The following is a 20641-nucleotide window of genomic DNA, read 5'->3' as shown; positions in this document are numbered from 1 at the left end:
GAAGGAACTACTCTCACATCCAACTGCTTCACCTAATTTTCCTCTCTGCAAATGCTGGAGGGCACTAGAGGCTGCGGCGAGGAGCTGTGGCAAATCAGTGGGCCTGGCTGGAAAGCAATGGCACGGACGATTCTGCAGACGGGCCTTTCCTCGCATGCACGTTCTCTGCTTGCTCGTGGTGGCAAGTGCCACCCCCGTGTTTTGCGTGCGATGGTTCAGTCCCTCCTGCCGCTGCTTCGTTTTCTACGGTCAGCAGATGGCGCCCTGATGCTGGCCAGAGGGGTGGGCTTAGGGGCGGGGGGCCGAGCATGAGGTAATGGTGGTGAGAGGAGGAGGGAGCTCGCGCGCTCGAGACGTCGCGTTCCCGGGGAGCTCGTGCTGCGGCTCCTACTCCAAAACCTTGCTAAGGCAGGGAAGTTGTAGCGGGAGAGGCTGCGGGTTGCAATAGGCAGGCGTGAAGTGCCCGTGCGGTGCAATGGGTGATTGTTTCTCCGCTGTGGAAAGCGGGCATCGCGTCTGGTGGAGGCTTGCATTTCTCCTGCTGTGCCGAGAAAATCCCACTCACCCGGATTCCTCGTAGAAAGGAGGCAGGCAGAAAAGCAACAGGGAGGTGGAGCTGGATTGCTGCATCTAGTGCACGGGGAGGAGGAGGAGGAGGAGGGGGAAAACTAGAGCATGAAATTCCGAGAAGGGCTCGCTGAGAAGGATCCCCCGTGCAGCTGCAGAGAGGAAAACAGGAGGAGGAGATGCAACTGGTGTAACTGAGTCACCCTCCTTTCGCTGTAAAGATAGTGAGAAATTCCCCTCGGAGCCACTTTGCAGAGCAAATGACGGAACCTGCTTTTCCAGCTCGCTGAGTGGATGGATCCTTGTTATTTTTTAAATGCATGCATTTTTATAGGCAGTGAAGCAAGAGTCTTCAAGTGGGTGGGATGAGAGCTTTAGAAGCCTTTTTTAAAAAGGTGCATGAAGCGAGCAGAATCGAGGCGCTTGTGAACCCCGCAAAGCCCAGCTCTTCGCTGCCGGGGAGAGAAAGGGAGAGATTTGACAAGAGCAAGATCTGGAACTGATCCAAGAAGCAGCCAGCCAGCTAGTGGCCGTGACGTTGCAGAGTTTAAAGGGGGTTGATGAGACCGATCGGACGCTGACCGGGCGAAAAGGGGCTCCTCCGGGCGCCGCTTGGGATCGGGAGAGCTTGCTTGCTTGCAGGAGACCGCCACCAATATGCTGCTGGCTTCGGCCGTGGTGGTTTGGGAATGGCTGAACGAGCACGGGCGCTGGAGACCCTACAGCCCCGCCGTGAGCCACCACATCGAGGCGGTGATCCGATCCGGGCCGAGAGTCGGGGGAAGCGTCGTCCTAGGCCAGGTGGACAACCGCCTGTCGCCTTATATCATCGACCTGCAGTCCATGCACCAGTTCCGCCAGGACACGGGTGAGTGTGCCCCGGCGTGGCCTGGAGCGCCCACCCCACCGCGTGGCCCGGGAGCCGGTCCTCGCCTCCCTTCCCCTTCCCCGGCCGGTCCTACCTCTCCCTCCCTTGCCTAACAAAAGGCTACACCGGGGATCGAACCCCTGGGATCGAGAGATGTGGTGTCCAAAGTAATCTAGGTGGAGATCCGTGGTGGGATCAGCCCCTCGATTGGCACGGGAGGGGAAGGCGGCGTAAGAGAGGAACCGATGGGGAGGCTGGAGAAGGAGTCACCCGAGGTGGGTGCGCGCGGTACGCTGGCGTGGCAGAGGTCCCTAACCTGCCAGGCGACTGCAAAGGCAGAAATAAGACGAGGAGGCTCATCTAAGGGTTTCTCGGCCACCTGGATGTCTTCGGAGTTCATCTTTAACCTGGGCAAACCTTGTACTTTGGATTAACGCGAGTGCAAGTTTGGGAACTGCCTGCGCAGCCCAGTCATCTTCACAGCCGAAAGTGCCGTTGCTAGTTGGTCTCAAGTGCCTTGCTTAGCCTTCATGAACTCCCAAGCGCTTGCATACCTGCAAAGGAAAAGCAAGTGTGCGACTGCGGGGTGGAAAGGGCTTTCTGGGCCACAGGCAGTATTGGGGGGAGCTTACTTGGGAGTAAACTCCATTGGGCTCAGTGGGATTTAGTCCTGCGTAAAAAATGCATAGAATTGGACTGCGTGTGCCTCAGAACAGAGTGGAAACATAGTTGGATTACCTAGGTCCAGGGAGAGAAGTGTGAAGATTGGGGGAATAATATGGGATATATTGGAACTTTTTAGGTACTGGGTCAGAGCAAGTCCGAGCAACAAGGAAAACCAGAATTTCATAATAGCCATTCCCCAGGAATCGTGAAGAAATATTATGTTCACTGTACTCAAAATCTTTGCACTGCATCTTAAGTGGTCTGGAGTCAGTCGTCGTCCCCCCCCCTCTAAACTAATGCAGTTTAGAATATCCCACTTCCCCTGTAATTGTGGATTGACAGGCAGTGACAGATAGTGGTTTACTTACCCAGGGTGATTAAAAGGTTGTTAAAGAGTAGCAACAAATCCGAGTGAAATGAAACTGTGTTTGCACCCTGAGGGTTCTCTAACTCCTCCTTCACCCTGGAGTCTTGGAAAAAACAACAACCCATATGCCTCTGAGTGGATGGATGTTTACTACTGGTTCTGACCAAAATAAATGTTTAGGGACATCCATCAAGGATGTATGCTAACCTTTAGAACTCATGTGTGAAAAATGAAAGTTCTTTCCATTTTCTGTCAGTTGTCTGCTTTCTTTCCGTTTTCTTCTGTCAGATAGGGTTGGGGGGGGACCCACAAGGCTGGAATAGTAGTGTGATATTGAATAGCAAACCGAATAAAGTCCTCCTGATTGGCAGGGGAAACATTGGTTGAGATGTGGGTGGTGCTTCAGTGCTGGTGCTGCTCTTGCTCTCCGCCTTCCCCCTCCCCCCCCCCCTTTATAAGCACCTTGATCAAAGGATTTACCGGAGGGGCTGAATGCCTCTAGTTAAAATGTTCTTGAAATACCTTCAGTGATGCAATTGCAGTCTCATGATTGAAGGGGGGGTGGGAATCAATTGTAGGTGGAGAGAGAGAGAGAGACTGAGTGCTGTCTTTGCTGACAAGAGGAAAATACCCTGGGAAAGCCATCAGCCTCCTTGGCTGGGAATCCCGGTTTGCTACTGCCAGTGAGCTCACGTCAAGAAGAGGTAAAGCTATTGGATCAGGAGGAGAGCTGGGAGGAGATAACAGGTGAATCAGGCCACCACAGTGCATAGGAATGAGAGCCTCCCCTTCTGGTGCAGCAGACTGCATTTTGGATAGACTGAAGCTAGATGAGGGAGGAAGAGATGTTGAAAGCAAAACAGAGGAATTGAACAGGAATATTTTAGGGGAGGATGCTCTAACCGAACAGAAGAAGGGCGAGAGAAGGAGGCTTACAGCTCATCTGAGGGCAAGGGGGACACCGCAAGAGATCTACAGTCAGATTTCTAACTTTGGGTGCTGAGAAGCTGGGAATATTTCTAAATATTCCATTCAAGAGAGCTCTGAAAATGTAATAAATCAGCAGCCGATCCTATGGCCATTTGATCTGCTCGCTCCAGGGCTGAAGCAAACCCTGTATCTGGTCTGTCATTTTGAAGGAGTGTTCCCCCCCCCCCATCATCTCTAAGTACATTTTACCTTCAGTTTATTTAAAAATAAAAGTGAGATTTTTTATATATATAAAAATGACAGTATGAAGAGAATCAAAATCAGTGGAGTCCTCTAACACCTTAAAGCAACCTTTGCCAACCAGGTGCCCTCCAGATGCATTGGACTGCCATCAGCTGCTAGGCATTGTAGTCCCAAACCTTTGGAGGGTGCCAGGTTGGCAAAGGCTACCTTAACAAATGGCAAATACTGTATATATTGTGGACTAAGCTTTTGTAGGCAGAGGCCCAGTTCTCTGGACACACATTATTGCCTTTATCCCTCTTTCCTACCAAAAATGGTTTCTAAAGCATCTTACAGATACAGTGGTACCTCGGGTTAAGTACTTAATTTGTTCTGGAGGTCCGTTCTTAACCTGAAGCACCACTTTAGCTAATGGGGCCTCCCCGCTGCTGCTGCATGATTTTTGTTCTCATCCTGAAGCAAAGTTCTTAACCCGAGGTACTATTTCTGGGTTAACGGAGTCTGTAACCTGAAGCGTATGTAACCCGAGGTACCACTGTATAAAACAGATAGGAAAATACGATAAACCAATGAAAATCAGTTTAAACACAAAAACAAGTAGCTTAAGACTCAAATAACTTCACAGTCACTCTAAAGAGCAGGTACCCAAGTTATGAAAGGAGATTCTGACTAAACATCAGTTTCTGAAACTAAGAGTTGGTAGACACAGTGGCACAGATTCCCACAAGAGGTTGTAGACTCTCCTTCGCATTGGAGATTTTAAGTTGAGGCTGGATGACCACCTGTCAAGTATGCTTTAGTACAATTCTGTGATTCTATCCTTTTGAACACAGGTAAGAAGACGCAGGTGGCGCTGTGGGTTAAACCACAGAGCCTAGGACTTGCCGATCAGAAGGTCGGCGGTTCGAATCCCTGCGACGGTTCGAATCCCTGCGACGGGGTGAGCTCCCGTTGCTTGGTCCCTGCTCCTGCCAACCTAGCAGTTTGAAAGCACAAAGTGCAAGTAGATAAATAGGTACCGCTTCAGTGGGAAGGTAAACGGCATTTCTGTGCGCTGCTCTGGTTCGCCAGAAGCGGCTTAGTCATGTTGGCCACATGACCCGGAAGCTGTCTGCGGACAAACGCCGGCTCCCTTGGCCAATAAAGCGAGATGAGCGTCGCAACCCCAGAGTCGGTCACGACTGGACCTAATGGTCAGCGGTCCCTTTACCCTTTACCTTTACCTAAGAAGCTGATGGCCCAGGCCTCCCTAGTACCAAACAGAGGGTATCTAACAAATAGATACTTGTAGTCTTCATAATAGGGACTCTCAAGCTGAGCTTTAATGCACTGTGGAGAATACACATCCCCAGTACATCCATGACTGTGATAATCATTCCTACAACAGCATCACTAGCAACTATCTGAAGGACTTCCACTCTGCCCTTTCTTTCTTGGTGCCCTGTATGCTAGGAACTGCCTTCCAAAACACTTGCATGATATCACTTCTCTTACTTCATTTAGACATGTGAATCCCAGGTGGGGAACAGGAAGCCAACATCCTCGCTGCAATTTGTGGGGGCCTTCCTGTCTAGCCCACAGACTACCTCCCCCCCCCCCAGCATCAGTTAGGCTTGAAAACAGTTTCCCAGAGAAGGCTTTCAAGGCCAAATGCAGTGTATACGTTTGTGTGTGGGTTGGGGGACGGGTCATATCTGGAGAACAAAGGGTTAACACTTCCCATCTGCAGTCTCCATGAAGATCAAAGCCCTCCCCCCCTCCTTTGCCAATTAGTCTTGGAAAAAGCTAGAATGCTTTTTTTCCCCAAGCCCAACTGCTGGGGGTGGGGATGAGAGCAAAAAATTGTGTATGTATGTGTATGTTTGTGTGCATATATGTATGTGCAAGGGGACGCGGGTGGCGCTGTGGGTAAAAGCCTCAGCGCCTAGGGCTTGCCGATCGAAAGGTCGGCGGTTCGAATCCCCGCGGCGGGGTGCACTCCCGTTGCTCGGTCCCAGCGCCTGCCAACCTAGCAGTTCGAAAGCACCCCCGGGTGCAAGTTGATAAATAGGGACCGCTTACTAGCAGGAAGGTAAACGGCGTTTCCGTGTGCTGCGCTGGCTCGCCAGATGCAGCTTTGTCACGCTGGCCACGTGACCCGGAAGTGTCTGCGGAAGCGCTGGCCCCCGGCCTCTTAAGTGAGATGGGCACACAACCCTAGAGTCTGTCAAGACTGGCCCGTGCGGGCAGGGGTACCTTTACCTTTACCTTTATGTATGTGCAAACAGTGTGTGTGTGCTGTGCTTGTGCCAACACTGACCTAGTGTGCTTTGGGGGCACACTGGCAATGCAGCCCCCTACAAGTTTGGTCCTGAGAGAGCATAGCCTCAGGTGGAAAATGATTCCCCACCCCAGTACTAGATCAACCAATCCATTCACTTACATGGATTAAGCTTTAGTTTATTATCCCCCATTCAGCCCACTATTAACTTCAGAGACAGTTTGAAGAATCAATTGCCTTCCTGGGCTACAAAAGAAGATTACTGGAGGTCATCAGCCTACTTCTCCCAATAGTTTGATTTTGAAAGGTGTGGCACTCCACAGGTTAATTCCCATAAGGTTGGAACTGCAATTTCCTGTCACCCCCTTCAGCTACCAGCCTATCTGTTAAAAGCAGACGCCTGTCAGGCAGTCTGGAAGGATACTGTGGGAGATGGTTCTGAAAGCTGAAGAAAAGTCTGCAAGGTTCAACAGGGACACACTCCCTCCATTTGTCTCCTGCTGAAGGTTCTCAACTAGCATGACTAAAATGGTTCTAGATCTTATCTGGGCATCCTGCAAGTAACATTTCGCCTTCACACACCTTCTGTATGGCTTGTTTCAGGTGCCCACGCTGCCCTGCCACAGAATTTACTGCCACAAATACTTTCCTGCCAGGGTTTGGGAGTGCTATGTAAATCATGCTCCTCCCAGCCCACCAAACAGTTGTGACACCCCACCTACCTAAGCGTCCTCCCATTGCTATATGTACCCCCCACCCGGGGGGCAAAAATGCACCCATCCACCCAATAATGCTTTATTTCCCCTCTGGAATCATGAGAGTATTCTGAGTATTCTGGGGCCTTTCCACGATAAGGCTTAGTTGCCTTGCTTCTGCTGTACCCTTTGAAGCCCGGCCTTGAAGGCAGGCTGTGAAGTGGAGGCATTCATCCCTGCGGCGCTGAAGTTACCTCACAACTGTGAAATGAAATTCATCTCAGAGCCTCTCTGCGTGAAATATGGGCACACACATAAAGAATGTTTGGTGTGTGGATAAAGTGTTAGGAGCACAGAAGACTTATGGGACAGTTTGTGTGCTGCTTGGAGCAGTGCAATAGCTGCCTGGAATGCATATGTTAGGAACCCCAGTCTGGAAATCTAGCTCTGCTATACTAGTGGTGCAGTAGAGTGAGTTAAGAGTGTGAACTATGGAGTGGGTATTCCTGATTCATATGTCAACGTCAGCCCAAGCTAGACAGTTTTAGTCCATCCAGGGCCTTTTTAGTTGTTGGACACTGGTTGTGGAACTCCTTCCAAAAGAGCCTTGTTCCTTCAGGCTTTTAGCATTTTTTATTTAGTCTTGCTAATTAATATGGCACGTAACAGGATTGTTAGAAGGAGTGTTAATATGGCCTGCCCACGTTTACAGAGCTGGTAGAAAGATTAACAAGGTAATGAAGATGTACTGCCTTGGACACTCAGTAAAAGAGCTATTACCTGCCTACTGCTTGCTGTGGCTCCCAGCACCCCTTCAGCTGCCATTTTGATGCAACATATTCACGCATATCAGCACACATATATCATGTCATAAGGAACTATCAGTGAGCAGATGGATGCTGGGGCAAGGGAAGAGGCAAAGTCTTGATTGTGGCTTTCCACTTGTCGATTGTGAAACAGAGACTTGTAAGGTTAAACTTATTGCCTGATTTATCAGATATTCATCAACTGAAGCTAACCTTCAGCATGCCAGATGTTTCTGAACTACAGCTCTCATCACCCATGACTATTGGCCATGCTGGCTGGAGCTGCTGGGAGCTGGAGTCCAGCAACATCTGGAGAGCCACAGATTAGCCACCCCTGAAATCCTGGTTCAGGGGTTGCCGTGTTTGAGTGCCCAGAACCTGTAAAAACATGAGAATGGTCTGGCCTAGCAAGACAAAAAATAATCTAGCTGAGCATTCTGTGCAGTAGCCAGATGCAGTGGGAAAGCTTACACTGTGAACTTGCGAGAGATTGCCAGGTCTGGCAGGGTCAGTCCTACCGGTAGGCAGAGAGAGGCAGCTGCCCAAGGCAGCTGGATTTTAGTGTCATAAAAAGGGCAGAAACTTGTTAAGTTATTCAATTTGAATCAACATATTTTTAGTCTCAAGGAGTGGCACTTTTGGATTTTGTGTCTCTGGCACCAAAATAACATGGCAAGTATTTGATCCTATGCACATTGACTTGAGAGAGGTGTGTGTGGTACCATTTGCCTATGGTGATAGTATCCTATTCTCCATGAATTCAACCTGCCCATTTAAAAAAGGAATTGGTGTTTGGTGACCATCCAAAAACCATGTGGAAATGTACTCTGTAAGCTGAGAATGCACCGCGTGAAGAGATATTTAGAGAGATTTTGTCCTCCAGTTGTGGCTCATCAATTTCATTGGCCACTTTAATGCCAATGTGTTTTTACACACACACACACACGGAGGGAATTTATAGGCAGAGCTTTTGCTATCCTGATAAAGGAGAATTGTGGAGGATGCAACAATTGCACTAATATTGATGGATCATCTGCAGAATTTGGTTGTGCATATCTGTACATTTGTATAGATGTGGCTGGTGCCTCTAAAACTAGCATTCTGGCCACTCCATTCCTCAGCATGGCGGATGTGGGCCGAACATTGTGATGCAATTACTACTGAAGGAGTTAGCACTGCAGGGTGTGCTTTTGCTCCTGAGCCATTAGCATGCAGGCCACCTCTTGTCTGTGTGGTGGTGGCCTGGGCTCCCTCGCTCCCCACCCCTTCCCTGAACTCACTCCCTTCCTCTTGAATAAAAGCACTGTCCTTCTCCTCTTTGAGTGGTTGCCACGGTGATAAGAGCCATGTGTCTGCCTGTCCTTCCACCTCCCTCGCTGAATTTTGCTGAAGCAAAGTCAAACTAATTTTGAAGTCTAAGCTCGTCCCATCTTGGCGCTAGAACCAGTGGGTCAGGAAAGAAAGTGGGCCAGGCAGGCTGCCGGCCTGTCTATAGGCCTTTGTCAGCTCTGAGACAGGCAGAGATTAATGTTTGCTTTGCTCTTGGAAAAGGAAAGGCTGAAGAAGAATACCAACAAATAAACAAAAGTTTCCTTCAAATCTAGCAGGGTCTCTGCAGTTAGGGGAGGCATTCATTTGCCTGTGGAAAGAACAGTAAAGGATTTCTGCCCATTATATTTAGAATTTTATCTAGAGACTAATTTCTTTGTCCTTATATTTCACTTTTGATTTTCAGGGTGTTTTTTAGGACTTCAACTTGCTTGTGAATTTTTTATTCCTCCCATTTTACAGACGGGGGTTACAGTGGCCATGTCAACAGTGTGGATGGGGGGATAATTAGTGCAGGCAGAATTTCCCTCACATGACCGATTAAATGCATTGCATGAGTGAATCCAGCTGTAAGACCATGTCCTGAGGGACATATCAAAGACTTATATCTTATTAAAGGTACCTCATTTTATTCTCACAGCAGCCTTAGGTGAAGTCACCTATTACGTTTCATGACTGAGTGGGGACTTGAACCCATATCTCCCTGGTTAAGACAGACAAGTCTATCCACAGTGCCTTTCAGGTGTCCTATAAAGCCATGGTTGAGTTCATATTTGAACCCTGGTTGATTCAACACATTGCACTAGAAGGTCTGATGAATTATACAGTACAGTTCATCATCTAGCTTGCTTTCCAGGTCTGAATAAAGAACATAACCCCTGCATCCTGTACTTCAAAAAATATTTGAATTCAAAAAATATTTGAATAAGGAGGCAGCAAGAGACTTGGGTAAAACCATTAAAGAGCATGGTGGGTTTTGCTCTGCATGTGTATGAGAAAGAGACTACAAGCTTTTAAGCACCAAGAGAAGTGTTTTAGCATTTTAGATACTTTTTCTTTCTTTCTGGTTTGCTCTTTAGCTGTTTGGGTTTAATTTGTTTTTGTCTCCCGATATTTTGCTACATTTACATGTTGGATTTAAATTGTGTGTATGTGTTTTGTGTGAATTATTTTTTATTCACACTCCTGTGCTCCATCGTGGCATCTTTTGATGAAGTGTGGGTAGCAAGTCCACCTTATTCAAACTAAAGTCTTCTCAGGAGTGAGGCGGGAGCTGTAACAACTTCATGGTCTGGTCCCCATCCCAACCACCCCAGTGCTTTCTGCTCTGTACAGGGACCTTTCACAAGACCATACTTCTAACATTAAGAAGAACCAAGTTGGATCAGGCCAAAGACCTCTCTAGTTTGTTCTCGCTGTTGCCAACAAGATGCCGTTGCTTGAGAAGGGCTGTAGCCCAGTGGTGGGACATCTGCTTTGCATGCGTAAGGTCTTGTGTTTGATCCCTGGCATTTCCAGATAGCACAGGGCTAGATGAACCAATGAACGGATTCTGTATCAAGAAGGTTCTATGGGAAACCCAAAAAGGAGGATATGAACTCAACAGCACTGTCTTGCTCATGGTCCCCAGCAGCTGAGTGTGTTACTAGAGGCAAAATTGCCACCAGGACTCATAGCCATTGATGGTTTTATCCTCCATGAATTGAATATATGTAATTCCGGTACTCCAGACTTAGTCCGTTCTAAATTAATTACTGCAGAATAAATACAGTCACTAATACAAATTAGAATTCCTATTCCACACTTTAGGACTACTCTTCTCTATTTTACTAAGTGTGCATGCTGCCAAGACCTGGGGTTGGTTACCACTCCCGGCATGGTGTGCATACTGCATAGACACAGGGTGAAGAAAGAAGGTTGCCTTTCACATATATTGAGGAACACTGTGGGTACACACAGTATTCAGGTACAATCCTCCCCCCCCCCCTGTAATGTGTGAAGTCTTCATCATTTTTTGCCATGACTAATGGAAGGCACACTAATATTTACCTGGACTGACACTTCAGGTGGGGGGGAGGACATTCTTTTTCAAGGACAAGGTGTAATTCTGTTCCCGGTGCTCTTTAAACTCCTTTGATTGAGAACAGATAGACACAAAAGTGCATTAAAAATCCATTAAAACTGGAGTAATTATGCATGTGAACATAGGCCAGATCCCATTAAATGTGAGTGGGGTTGTTCAGATCTTTTTTAAGGTTAGGATACCAGGCCGGTTTTTGGCAGCCAAAGATCTACTGGCTCCTTGAGAAAGGGGAATGCTGTCAATATCCTGTTGAGAAGCTGCCTCTGAGGAGGGTGGGCAGAAATCCCCTCACACCCCAGACTGAAAGAGCGATTGTTCTGCCTGTCTCCCCTCCTCTCCCTCTCCAGTTGCTATGAATGTTGTTGTTTGGGGTCATTAAGGAGTTCTGATGGTAGAGGGGTTGTGACCCTGGCAAGGTCTTGAATAGCTATTGTCCCTTTTCTTCCCTTGTTGAATGGGAGGCTGAAGGCCTGATTCAGAATGACCCAGGGAGTGGCGGGAGGATTTTCCCACAAGGTTGATGGATGGAGCCAGATGCTGAAATTCCAGCAACCCCCCCCCCCCTTCTATGCTGGTTCCTTCCCCTTCTTGTGATGGATTATAATAAATTATAGGGTTTGCACTAGCGGTACTGCGGTTTAGCTTGTAACAGGCTTCTCCATTGTATTGCCTGATTATTTCTTAAGAGTCCACCTCCCCACATAATTTCTTCAGAACATGCCCTTTCTGCCTGAAATACCTTGTTATGGTGTGTGTGGTCTTCCCTGATCCATGGTATTTACTTCGCTCAAGCCTAAGGAGGCAAGGAATTCTTAAGAGATCAAAACGGGGAGTGGGGGGAATATCCAGGTGTTAGCCATAGAAAGCTGGTTGCCTTTATTAATTCATGCCCACCTTCTTTCACCCCAGCAATAAATTCTTCAGACATTTTAATGGAACAAAATCCAATCACAGCAGCGCCTTTCTTTTGTGACGAGCTTGCTACAGTGCATTTGCTGCTAAATTATAAAGCATTTCATGTAATTCAGGCTTAAACTACAACCAACAGAATAAATGATCCAGGTTTATCCTTTCCTTTTCATTGTTTGATCACTTGCTAATCCAGAGTGTTCAGCCATCTGTGCCAGGCACCTGTTCCTTGTGCAACTTTGCATGGTGCTGTTACTCTCAGAAGCAATTTCTGGAACTGCTCAGGGTGGTGGAGGCTGCTTTCCATAAATTGGAACCCCAAATCACCTTGGTGCCACACATCCACTTTTGTTTGGAGTTGCAGATTCTGGGAGTGATGTGGCACATCGTTTGATGATAAGTTATTCTCCATTGGCATTTTAACCATTAACAAAAGGTAGCAAATCTGTTTTTTATATTTGATCCGCTTTGTTTGTTGAGCTCTTCTTCTTCTTCTTCTTCTTCTTCTTCTTCTTCTTCTTCTTCTTCTTCTTCTTCTTCTTCTTCTTTGGTATTCTTTTATATACCACAGAATCAATAAACATATATCTACGTGGTATCTATACTTCAGTTAAAACCAAAACAATATGACTAATAAGATCAAAGCAAAATACATTAAAGGAATGGAAGTGAACAAAATGGATCATCTGATATGAAGGTTATAAGAATAATAATTCATTTTCATATGAAGTCTTGCTGAGATAACGAAGCCTTAAGTTGACGCCTGAAACTCATTACAGACAACTGGCGTTTGATTTCATTTGGTAGAGTTCGATAATCCTGGTGCACAGCTGCTTGTTGAGGACAGTCTTATACTGCCAGGAGCAGTCAGACTTGCCTCAGGGCTGATCGCAAAGACAGGGCAAGGGTATAGGGGATGCGGTGATATTTTAAGTGCACTGACCTTGGGTTGTTCAGGGCTTTATTATGTACTAATAGTAAGTCCTTGAAGATAGCATTGGTCGTTTACTGACACTCAGTGAAAGTCCCTCATCACAGGTGTTATTGGGTGTGGGCGACTGACAATGTATAACATCCAGGCTGCAAAATCTACCTCACATAGATAGAGACAGGTATCCTCAAGGTTACCTGTGCTTTTGAACCACCATAGCTAACCTATCCCAATCCAGGAATGGTTGTGGTGGGGATACTGGCTGAAGCTGGTAAAAGGCATTCTTCACCACTGAACCTCAAGTGACTGAGCTGGAGCCAAGAGTACTGTGTACCTGCTCCTTCAAAACGAGTTCCACCCCAACTGGCTTATCTCCCTGATACGGGAACGTCTCATCCGTAGTGCTTCTGTCTTGCCAGGATTTAAATTTAGTTTATTGGCCCACATTGAGCCCAGCACTGCATCCAGGCACTGGGCCAGAACTTTCATGCACTCACTCAGCTCAGGTTCTTGCACCAATGTACCCTTACCTTTCTTTCAAGACGGCCTAGCCTCTTATTTCTGTGTGGAAGCAGGATTGGAATAAAAGAAGTGAAAAGTCAGTCAACCCTGTTTTTGTGCAGGTATACTGGGTATTTATTTGGAATCATGGGGCAAAGGTCATTTTAGCTCTGGCATTCCACCCCCCACCCCCGTCCTTTTGAAAACATTTGGGCAGACATATTCAGTAGTCACTGTAGTTTGTCACTGCCCTAATTCAGACCTTGCAGTCTTCCTTATTCGCTTGGAGAAAGGCAATTTGCATCTGCTTCTCTCTCTCTCTCTCTCTCTCTCTCTCTCTCTCTCTCTGTGTGTGTGTGTGTGTGTGTGTGTCTGAAAATGTGAGCAGGATTGGGGAGCACCACCTACATGTTAAAGTCCTCTACGAGAAAGGAATCGCCAGATAAGAAGAAATTCTAGAGACTCAACTAAGCAGTTGAGTCTCTAGAATTATCACAGTATTTGTCTCCTGGGGTACTTCAATATTTGATCATCCTTTTCTCACTTTGCAATGCAAAGGTAATACTTGTTTAACAAGGAAGGAGGAGAAAAACACACTGATTTAGAAATATTTTGGGGTGCCAAGTAGCCCACCTTGAGCTTTTTTGTTTTGATTAACTTACTCAAGTTTAAACTAAAATCTACACAATTGCTAAATTAAGTATACAACATTTACTTCGTTATAATAATAGTTTTTATTTTTCCCAGTTTCTTGTTCTGGGCAGAGCCCTGGTAAATATAGGTTGTAGTGGTGTATAAACTAGATCTTACTCAGTGTCCTCTTCTGAACTAGGTTTTTTTCTGGGGAAATTGCCAACTTTCCAGTTTTGTACCACCCATGTATAAAACAAGTTGTGAAACCTGCTTCAGTAAATAGTCACCCTCTGTTTTGAATACTTTTTCTTTTAAAAGGAAATCCCCGGTCAGAAATATTTATTTGCCTGAGACTGTAGTTTATAAACAGAGATAAGTGAATTAAACACAATCCCTAAATATGAATAGTTTGCATTCTTCACATAATCTCTATAGTAGCTTTATACCCTTGCGTGCAAATTACATGTATTTTAGCTAATTATCCTGCTTTCCAGTCATCTGTATCCTCAGTGTGTACAGCAGTTTTAGTGACCAATTAGCAAGCTATCCAGGCCAGATCAGCACTATTGTCAGTTTATGTTTCAGTTTTGTCATTCACTGTCCCATATTAAATCTTTCTGTTCTCCCCTTCCCCATACAATAGGGTTGCCATATTTCAAGAAGTAAAAATCTGGACACCCCTAAAGTTGTTGAGTTTTTAAAAATTGTTGAGTTTTTTTATTTTTATTTTTTAGGAAAACACACTTGCTTCTCTGCAATTGTAGGCTTAGCTTTTATACCCCTTCTTTTAGCATGTGCTGGATTAGTACAGGTGTACCTGCCAACAATTAGTTTTACCCAAATTATGTCAAAGTAGTCAGCTTCTGCTTCTGCTAAAAGACACCAGCTGATAAAGGGCATGAGTAAGCCAGAATTATGTGTGTTTAAGCCCCATTTGTTTAAATGGGAGGGTTAAGCATTTAGGGTGAGGCTTAGGCATTTAGGGTAATTGATGAGAGAGATGCAGCCCCAAGCGCAGCCATACTTGTTTATTCTGCCCTGTTCACATTTAAATGGCAGGAAGGTCTGATTCTTACACCAGAAGGTGTGTGCTGAGAGCTGAACCTATTCCCTCTTCCACTTTAACTCTCCACAGTCCATCCTTAAGGGATTTTTTTCTCCTGGCCCAGTCCACTTCCAGTGGGAAATTAAAGGGGAGGAGTGGGAAGTTCTTCTCACCTGTTGTTGTTTAGTTGTGTCCGACTCTTTGTGACCCCATGGACCAGAGCACGCCAGGCACTCCTGTCTTCCACTGCCTCTCACAGTTTGGTCAAGCTCATGTTGGTAGCTTTGAGAACACTGTCCAACCATCTTGTCCTCTGTCGTCCCCTTCTCCTTGTGCCCTCAATCTTTCCCAACACCAGGGTCTTTTTCAGGGAGTCTTTGAAGACAAACTGCCAATATCTGCCTGCTTCAGTGGGTACTTGGATCTCAGAGTATCACTCAACAAGCAGATTGAACTTCTGCACCAGGCAAAAAGAAAAAGAAAAGAAACAAACCCTCTTGTGCCTAGCAAGGTGGAATGTCAGGGCCATGTGTCCTGGCTTATCCACAGACCTGTTGCAGGTCAACGACTCGCAGATGATGGCCATCATTGACCATGAGCTGAAAATGCTCAATACTGACATTGCCTCTCTACAAAAAACCAGACTTGCTTCAAATAGCAGCCTCCGAGATAATAACTGCACCTTTTTCTGGCATGGAGGGCATCCAGAAGAACCATGTATTGACAGCGTAGACTTTGCAGTGCGGAACTCTCTTTTGTCTGCTACAGAGGGCTCAAAACACTTGCTCTTTCTCTCTCTGCCTCTCAGCCACCTGCAGTCCTGGTTTAAGGTGGGCAGTAGCTGACCAGTGAGACACACAATTTGAAGACAACTCAGAGTGATCATACCTTAAGCCAGTCAGGTTGAGGTTAAGACTCGTAATTGCTGCCTCACCAAAGTTCTGCAACATATAATAAAAGCATTAATATGCCAGAATCCCTTAACACCTCTAACATTTCCTTCATAGAATAATCAACAACTGATTCTGTTCTTACACCCTTTGTTCTCTCATTTCTATCAATGATGTTGATTATAAGTGGAAAGTCCTCATTTCTGTTCTAGTAAGTTTTACCAAAACTTTTGAATTGGGAAATTTTCCTGTGCAAATCTGGCTAACTTGTATAGAGTAATTTGCATAAGAAAAATCTCAGTTTACACTGTAGGGCCTGCACAGTGATCTAATTTAGCATATTTAATTTACTCACATTCAAATTAACAACACTAAACACTTAGTGTCTGAAGAAGTGTGCATGCACACGAAAGCTCATACCAAGAACTAACTTAGTTGGTCTTTAAGGTGCTACTGGAAGGAATTTTTTTTGTTTTGACTAAACACTTTGAAACTGCCATGCTTGCCTAATACTGTATTTGCATTTGGCATCCATTCACTGTTACTAATAAGAACAGAAAAGGTTCCCTCAGAAAAATAAAGGAGTGGAAAACTTCTACCCCACGTCACTGCCTCCATTACAGTGGTCAGTGAATGTGGAGCCATATGCATTCTCTCCTGTTGTTGTTCTTCTACTTGCTTGCCCTGTCTTAATTCAACAGGGCTCATCATTTTTGAACCTGGTAAACTGAGTGAAAGAAGATTTGTGGTAACAGTTGGAACAGTCACAATAATTGTGGTTGATGGGTGGCTTGCAATGATCTTTCACCTGTTCTGTCAAATAGTTTAACAACGTATGCCTTTTCCACTGCCTTTTTAAAGGACTAGTGAAAACAGCCTCTGAAGGAATTGCAATACCTTCTCTGTGCTCCTACGTTTCACAGTCAGCTGCACAAGACCCTCTCATGATAATGTCCCTTACCTTGCAAATGAGTCCGCTCACCAGAGTCACCCCTGATGAGTGCCATTCTGTCACAGCATTTGATGACATAGCAGCTATTGACCACACAACTGCTTGCTTTGGAAGACTACACATGGGCTTGGAGGCCAGCCTGGGACGGGTGGGATTGATTGATTGATTATCTATATAACTTGTGTTTCCTCTGCAAGGAAATTGAGGGCAGCATACATAAGCTCTTCACACCATACATTTGTAAGGGGCACATGCCTCTCACCACTCAAGAATCCTGGGAACGTTGCCCTTTACAGAGCTACAATTCCCAGCAGCCTTAACAAGCTACAGTCCCCAGAATTATTTGGGCAAGGGAAAAGTCATGTGCTTTAAATGTATGGTTTGTACACAACCATTGGTGGTCTCCCACCCAGGCACTGACCAGACTCAGACTTGCTTAATTTCGGTTGAATCATTTGCCTTCCAGCCTTTTGTTCCACCCCTGCCCCACTGCCATTCCCTCCGTATCTTGGCCTAATACCCCCACGATCCCCAGCCAGTGTGGCCATACTGGTTGGCGCTGATAGGAGTTGTAGTCCAAAACACCAGGAGGACAGTAAGGCTGCCGAAACCTGGTTATGCAGCAGAGAATTCACAAGCAGGAGAGGGGTTGAACAATACCTCCCTCTTCCTTCCTGTTCTCCCCTGCAAATGCCCCCAAACTTGCATTAGAACTATGAGGTAAAGATGGGGGTTAGTGACCCCGCATTTCCCTCATGTACTTTGTTCAGAGTTGCACAGGAAAAACTGGTCTGTTGGTGGTGTCAGGGAAGACAGGGGGCTTATATTTCCCCTCATATTTGCCTTCTGCTCCTTAGGGGGAGGCCCACCCCTCACACATGAGAACCATGGATTTAATGCTTCAGAATGTAGCTAATCAGATTATCTTTAAGCCCATTAACTCTACTGCCAAAGATGAAATAGTTCTGAAATCTTGTTAGCAAGTTCTGTGGGTGAAATAGGGCAGTATGTCAGAAATCTCCAGCTACCTCTTTGGCCTGAAATAGGGTGTGTGTTTGTTGGAGCATCCCATCAAATTGTAACCTTCCTGTTGGGATTCATACATTATCAGCAATGATAATGTGCAGTTTCATTGCTAGCAGTTCCAGCCACTATTGCAGCTCTCCCTCTCAGCATAGTTCAGAACAGAAAGAAATGGCAAGCTGGATATTTTTATATAAAGGAAACTGAAATAGTATAGAGCTAGGCCCATATATTTAGCAAAATACCACAAGGAATAGGAACAGCCAGTGCTTTCCCCCCCCCATTATTTTTTTTTAGGGGTACTCTCATTTTCCTACTCAGATTGAAATACTGCCTCTCAATGCGGCCAAACTTAGATTCACAAAATGTTTAGGGGTATCCATACCCCTGCGTCACCCCAGAAAAAAAAGCACTGGCAACAGTGATGCACATTGGTAGCTGCCTGTTTAAGTGCTGAATTGTTTTCTGCTTCCACATGCAGTGGTACCTCGGGTTACAAACGCTTTGGGTTACGCGTTTTTAGGTTGCGGACTGTGGGAAACCCGGAAGTACCGGAAAGGGTTACTTCCGGGTTTCGCCGTTCCCGCATACACAGAAATGCCAAATCGCATCACGCGTGTGCGCAGACGCGGTGCTGCAGGTTACGAACGCTGTGGGTTGCAGACATGCCTCTGTCACAGATTACGTCCGCAACCCGAAGTTCCACTGTATTGTGATACGGCTTTGGAGGTCTGCGGGTTAATGCCAGCTGTGGAATAAGGGTGTGGTGGTTATTAACCTCTGGTGGTTGGATAAATATTCTGTCACTGGGTATGAATCCCTTATCACCAGGCCTATAAGCTTGTGTGTGTTTTGTAGATGAAAACTTATGGGATCCTTGGTTACATCAATGGGCAGGAGTTAATGATGGTGTTATAATTAGTCAACACTAATGGCATTACAATTATTGTGAAATAATGGTTGTGTACTTGAGGCCTCAGGTGATTTTACCCAGGAGGAGAAAGATGTATTTAGAAACCGGGTCAGCAGTGAAACTGCAGAGATCAATTTCCTTCCCCCACCAATGTTTATTATGTCTTATTTTTTCCAGCAGTGTTGGATTGTTATTTCAGCAGCACCTAAAATTCTGAGCTGTGGTAGCTTACACATGTGAAGAGACGGAAGCACAAAGGCAGGGCTGTAATGCAGATTGTGTACTCAAAATACTCTTGGGAATAAGCATATATTTCTTTGCTTTTGCATAATTTATTCTGCTTCCAAAGGAGTCAAAGAAGTTGGAGGGTTTTTTTTTTATATAAAAAAAAGAATGTGGTGATTAAGAGGAGAAGTGGAAAGAGCATGGAAGATTAAGGATTGGCAGGTCACATGTGTGCAAGGGACAGGGAACTAATAAATAACAAGTGGAATCTGCAACAAAATGTTGCAGTGTGGAGTGCTGCCGTTAAGAATTCAAGGCATTCCCCCTCCCACCTCCTCCCATCTCTCCCCCTGCTATGCCCAGTCAAGCAGCATTTGATGGCCAGTGAACATGCTTTTTTGTGGCAGCGGAGCTCAAGTTTTTTCTTCAAAAATGTTGCTCGCCTACAGACCTCTTTTGTATGGGTGGCAGTATTTTGGCTGCACAAACAATGACACCCAGAGCCTGGACATAATAAATACAGTGAATTATATGGGTGGAGTGGGTGTGGGGACAAGGAGCTGAAGACTCGCCCTCAAAGCCACTTCAGAAGTTACTATCTGCTATGTATATCTCAGCATTTATATCACTATGAAAACATGATACAGGGAGAAGGGAGGCAGTTGCAGTTCTGAGTGGTTTCTTTTGCAGTGTACACATGGTTAAGTAAACACATCTAGCCGGCACATATATCAACAGGATCCCATAAAAACACGCACAAATACATGTCCTGTTTATTAATTAGTAACATGTGAAGCAGCCCACATATCAGTGGGACTCCTGTGTGGCCCCCCCTTTCCTTTTGAAACTGCTCCAAGCACCACTCACGTCTTTCACCATTTTCACTGTAAGAATATGAATGTGGATCAAATATGAATATGAATCAAAACAAAGAGTGGGGGAGGACATTAAAAAGAGGTCACATTATTTTTGGAAAACCACTAGTACTTAAATCAGGAGTAATCACTGTGTTGTGGAACTGTATGGAAAGCAGTGCCTTCAAGTTCATAATGCACAGTAATTGACAGTGTATTAATAATGAATACTATGATCTGTGCCAGTCTATTGGGTTGTATTCAGTTATGGTCCTCATGCACATGGTAGCTCACTCCTCCAGCATGGGCTCCCATCAGAAGAATGAGTGAGAGGTGATTTTTGTCCTGCGTTCCTCCATGCATCTCCACTCTCAAATCTGCTCCAGGAGGTAATGGAGGAAGCTTTGGGACAATGTGAGAGATCTGGGTGGTGTGTGTGTGTGTGCGCGCGCTAAGGGGAAGGCAATTGGTGAAAATGGTCTTCCTCCCTCTGCTAGATTAAAGCACCTTCTGACAGCTTGAGGACCACCTCAGGGATTGCTTGGCGTGACTGGGATTTCAGCAAAGTAGCAGTGACCCAGTGGATAGACCATACAATACGATTCAGTGCATATCCTTAGAATATGACTGAGAGAATGTCAAACTTTCAATAGTGGCCTCATAGTCTCTGAGATTCAACTGCAGTGCAGTTCTGTGGCAAAAGCCAAGCACAGAAGATGAGAGGTGCCCTATAATCCACTTCGACTTTGCCTATTCAGACCGAAAGAGTTTGCTGAAAGGAAATTGAGTCAGTGAGCAAGCTGTGGATAATTTCCAGAGAAATCCATTTTGCTGATACTTGCCCCCCAAACTTACCCAGCTTCCCTCACAAATCACTGACTGCCAATCAACGTCCAATTACTACCCTCCTATTATGGCATGGAACTGTATAGATCCACCCCCTGCTTCCAT

General features: G+C 45.8%; 1 protein-coding gene across 1 annotated transcript in view; it reads left to right on the top strand.

The window, feature by feature from the left end:
• Positions 1–319: 319 nt before the first annotated feature.
• Positions 320–20641, top strand: part of DTX4 (deltex E3 ubiquitin ligase 4) — a 39036-nt gene continuing 18714 nt past the window's right edge. Inside the window, exon 1 of the mRNA XM_028738078.2 lies at positions 320–1435. Within this exon, the coding sequence (XP_028593911.1) occupies positions 1225–1435 (211 nt within the window). The 5' untranslated portion in view covers positions 320–1224. The remainder of the gene's footprint in view (positions 1436–20641) is intronic.

Source organism: Podarcis muralis, chromosome 1 (genome assembly GCF_964188315.1).
Source record: "Podarcis muralis chromosome 1, rPodMur119.hap1.1, whole genome shotgun sequence".
Taxonomy (NCBI): Eukaryota; Metazoa; Chordata; class Lepidosauria; order Squamata; family Lacertidae; genus Podarcis; species Podarcis muralis.
This window is presented reverse-complemented; position numbering and strand designations above follow the sequence as displayed.